Source organism: Zalophus californianus, chromosome 13 (genome assembly GCF_009762305.2).
Source record: "Zalophus californianus isolate mZalCal1 chromosome 13, mZalCal1.pri.v2, whole genome shotgun sequence".
Lineage (NCBI taxonomy): Eukaryota > Metazoa > Chordata > Mammalia > Carnivora > Otariidae > Zalophus > Zalophus californianus.
The window spans coordinates 66,216,680-66,220,871 of record NC_045607.1 but is presented as its reverse complement, the minus strand read 5'-3'; the positions used below and the strand labels follow the sequence as shown (position 1 = coordinate 66,220,871).

Sequence of the window (4,192 nt, the reverse complement as noted above, 5' to 3'; positions counted from 1 at the left end):
TTGATGTTGTGTAGACTTTATCAGTAACTAGAGGGTTGACCAGATTTTTCACTTTCCAGCCCCTTCTCTGTTTACTTGGCCTCTGTCAGCCTCTACCCTCCCCGTCTGGTCACACAAAGTCTTGGAGACCCCAGGACTGCCACCACCAGCTGTATCTCACCTGGGTCTGCTGCTCTGTGGACGGGCAAGTTGGTTCACCTATAGAATGCGCCCCACAAATCTAGCTCTGTTTTCCTTTGTCTCTACCTTGAAATAAATTAGGCCAAGGCTCTTCACACTTTGAATTTGTTTCCTTTAAAACACACACGCACACACGCACACCTGTCTTCGCCTGGGTGAGGCAAAGCTAGTTCTTACTGCATGGAAGTCTGGTTCTGGTTTATTTTTTAGGGTAAGAAAAAAGGCCATTAAAATTCTCTCTGATGGTTGCGTTGGTCCTTGTGGGGGGAGGGGAGAGACGGAGCCAAGGGAAGAAATGTCCTGGTAAGCACAACCCCACTTAAAATTTTCCCTTTCTTTCTTTTTGTTTTTCCTTTTTTCCCTCTTGAAGCTGCTCTCCGTGGAGTCAAAGCATTTTACAAAAACAAACCACTCCAAAGCTTTCAAGTCCAGGGAAAGCTCAAGCAAAGTTAATTAACATGAAGGTTCTCACAAAAGTTAATTAACATGAAGGGACTCACAAAAGCTGTCTGTTGGCATCTGCTCGCCTCCCATGTGCAGAGGTCCCTTTGTCTGATGGCAGACCCCAGCCCGGCCCTGCCCCACAGCATCTCCCAGGGGCCAGGCTGCCTTCGTTTCTCTCAGAGCCCCTGTGAAGCCTTCACGATGTTCTAAGAGGCTCCTTGCTTCCGTGAGGATCCATGGCTGCTTGTATGCAGTCCCTGAAGAAAGCTAGTTTTCAAAAGGGAAAAGAGGAAAGAAGGGCTGAGATGAAATCTCTCTTCATAACGTGACAACTGTTTCTCACGGAGTAATGAAGACATATAGATACACATAAAATCACCAGACACAAATCACAATCACCAAGCGGCATAATATAATAAACAATGAATAATGCAGCACATTAAGTAATGATGTAATTATTAAATAATATTACATTGATATCAATAAATAATACTGAAAACTATTTGTAAGAATCATATCATGAAAATGTACACACCCTCTCTGACTTTGCCTCTGCTCTATGTAAAGCTACCTTTTCTCAGAAAGAGGAATATGATGTACCTACTTTTTCCATAATCTGCAGTTTAATTGATCAATAGATCATGAAGTTTTTTCAGTATCAGTAAACATAGAATTTCTGCAGCCCCACAAGGATTTTCCCGATCTTGCAGAAAATCAAATTGTCACAAATAAATACGTATATAGGTCTTGCTACGTCACGTTATCAGGCCTCTCACACGTAAACAGCCAAATACATGTGTGTGGGATTTATTGAACAAACCACATGAAGCAAGGTTATTTCTCTTAAACAAAGGCTTACTATGGGATTCTTTCCCAGAAAGAAGTTGTACAATTGTGCCAGAAAAATCCGTCAGTTTAGATTTATGGAGTTATGTATCATTTACCTAGAACTTTGATATTGGGAATGTTTGCTAGGAATGCTGATTTGGTTCTCTCTAGAGACTTTAAAATGTCTATTTCAGAGTTCCTAAGGGTTACAAAGGAGTCATACTGACATATGTGTAAATCTTTCTTCATTCATGAACTGCCCACTGTGAACTGTCACGGTTCTTTGCTTATCCAGAGGCTGGCCTAGGTGTGTTCACTGGGATTTATTTAGGACCTTTTGGGGTACAGGACTGATGTGACCAGGACACACACAGAAGACCCAAGGAAGAACTTGATTTTCATTGCAGATATTGCCTATTATTGTTGCCAGTTTTGTTTTCTTTGTTTTTTGTTTTACTTCAGAAATGCTTCTTAAAATTCCAAATATCACTAAGACCACAGGGTTTAACGGGCCGGTGACTGCTTGGCTAGCTTCCATAAATAGAAGATTTTGAAGCAACTGGCTCAAGAAGAAGAGAGAGTTCCATACACTGCAGGCTTCCCAGTGCTTGAGGTGATGTGAACAGGTAGAAACACAGTGGGTTGCTTTTATTTGCTCCTGCATTTGGGGAGCTCCAGTTTCAGAGAAGTCTGCCACCAATGACAACAGTGGAAACTGTGGATGTAATAGGCAAGTGCGAATTTAGATAGCAGAGACCAGAAATGTTTCTAGACAAGTCCCAGACCGGAAAAAGTCCCAAATCTGAAAAGGTAAGAAAGACCACTCTGGATCACAGAAAGCGTACTGTGGGGTTTAAGAGCCTGTCATGGATTTGAATACTGGCTTTGCTCCCTAATGGCGGGAGGACGTTGTATATTACTGGAGTGGACTGATGCTCAACATCCACCCAGCCATCTTACCTCTTAGAGGTGAGGAACTAAAAGCACTTCCCAGACTCCCTTGCAGCCAGGAGTCAGGATGTGATAAATCGCCTCCCAGCCATCCCGTGCAGTCAGAGAAGGCAGAGAGCAGAGGGGAGTCTGAGGAAATACTTGTGTTTCTCCTGGTTGTGGTGGCTTGGTTCAGGAGCTGTCAAGAAACTTTCCAGTGTCACTGGTGGCTTCTCCATCTTAAAAGAGGCAGAAACCCTCTCGGTAGTCTGCTTCTGCGGCTTTGGCATTGTTCCTCAAACCCCAGGCCCCAGTTTTTTTCTCCAGCCTTCTCAGTAATTCTGTTATTGTTTTCAAGCATCATTACCTTGTAGTGACTCTCCTCTTGCTTAAGCAAGAATGGATTCTGTTCTTCATAATGGAGTCAACAGAGTTACTTAATCCTTTCTGTGGTGGCTTCTGATGGTCTCCATGGCTAGGCTCAACTACAGTCCCTAGCATTCTCTTTCATTAGTATCTGGTTAGGGTTATTCTCCTTCAAGAACTGGGGCATCAGAAGGAAAGCAGTGGCCATTTTATAACATGTACCCCTTCTCCAGTATTTAATCAAACACTAACATAAGTGCTGCTGTGAAGGAATATTACAGCTGTGATCAAAATACCTAATCAATCACCTTTAAATTGATTAAAAAGGAGATTATCATGGGTGGGCCTAACCCATCAGTTGGAAGATCTTCAACCGAGGTTTCAGGCTTTCCTTGAGTTTAAGGATTCTCTTCAGGTCATGCCTCTGGGGTTCAAAGCCTGCTCATTATCTTGCCTTCCTGTCTGCCCTAAGGAGGACCTTAGACTTGCTTAGCCAGCCCCCACAACTGCATTAGCCAATTTCTTGTAATAAATCTGTCTATCCATCTATCTATCAGCTACCTATCATCTATCTGTCATTTCTTTCATTGGCTCTGCTTCTCTTGTTGGACCCTGACTGATACACTCTCTGAGCCTCGGTATGATTAGTTGCATGATGGAACTTAATGTCTCATACCAGGCTTGCTCAAAGGGTTACATAAGAAAGTGAATGTAGGCCATCTTGCGTCCCCGCGTGTGTGCACCTAATCTCAGCTGGTCCGCCCGAGACCCCCTGAGCGCCAACCCTATTCCCCCGCGCGGTCCCATTTCTGCTCCAACAAGATGAAAGAAACTATCATGAACCAGGAGAAACTTGCCAAACTGCAAGCACAAGGGCGCATTGGTGGGAAAGGAACTGCTCGCCGAAAGAAGAAGGTGGTTCATAGAACGACTACGGCAGATGATAAAAAACTTCAGTTCTCCTTAAAGAAGTTAGGGGTAAACAATATCTCTGGGATTGAAGAAGTGAATATGTTCACAAACCAAGGAACAGTGATCCATTTTAACAACTCCAAAGTTCAGGCATCACTGGCAGCGAACACTTTCACCATTACAGGCCATGCTGAGACAAAGCAGCTGACAGAAATGCTACCCAGTATCTTAAACCAACTTGGTGCAGACAGTCTGACCAGTTTAAGAAGACTGGCTGAAGCTCTGCCCAAACGATCTGTGGATGGAAAAGCACCACTTGCTACCCGAGAGGAGGAGGATGATGAAGTTCCAGATCTTGTGGAGAATTTTCATGAAGCTTCCAAGAATGAAGCAAACTGAATTGAGTCAACTTCTGAAGAACATAAAACTTGAAGAAGTTACTGGGAGGTGCTATTTTATATTATGACTGCTTTTTAAAATTTTGTTCATGGATCTGATAAAATCTAGATCTCTAATATTTTTAAGCCCAAGC

The 4,192-nt window shown here is 43.2% G+C and overlaps 1 protein-coding gene across 1 annotated transcript; it reads left to right on the top strand.

The window, feature by feature from the left end:
- The first annotated feature begins 3,570 nt into the window (after positions 1 to 3,570).
- Positions 3,571 to 4,059, top strand: LOC113934853 (transcription factor BTF3-like). Its single transcript, XM_035723690.1, has one exon. The coding sequence runs from the start codon at positions 3,571 to 3,573 to the stop codon at positions 4,057 to 4,059; it is 489 nt and encodes a 162-aa protein (XP_035579583.1).
- The last annotated feature ends 133 nt before the right edge of the window (positions 4,060 to 4,192 follow it).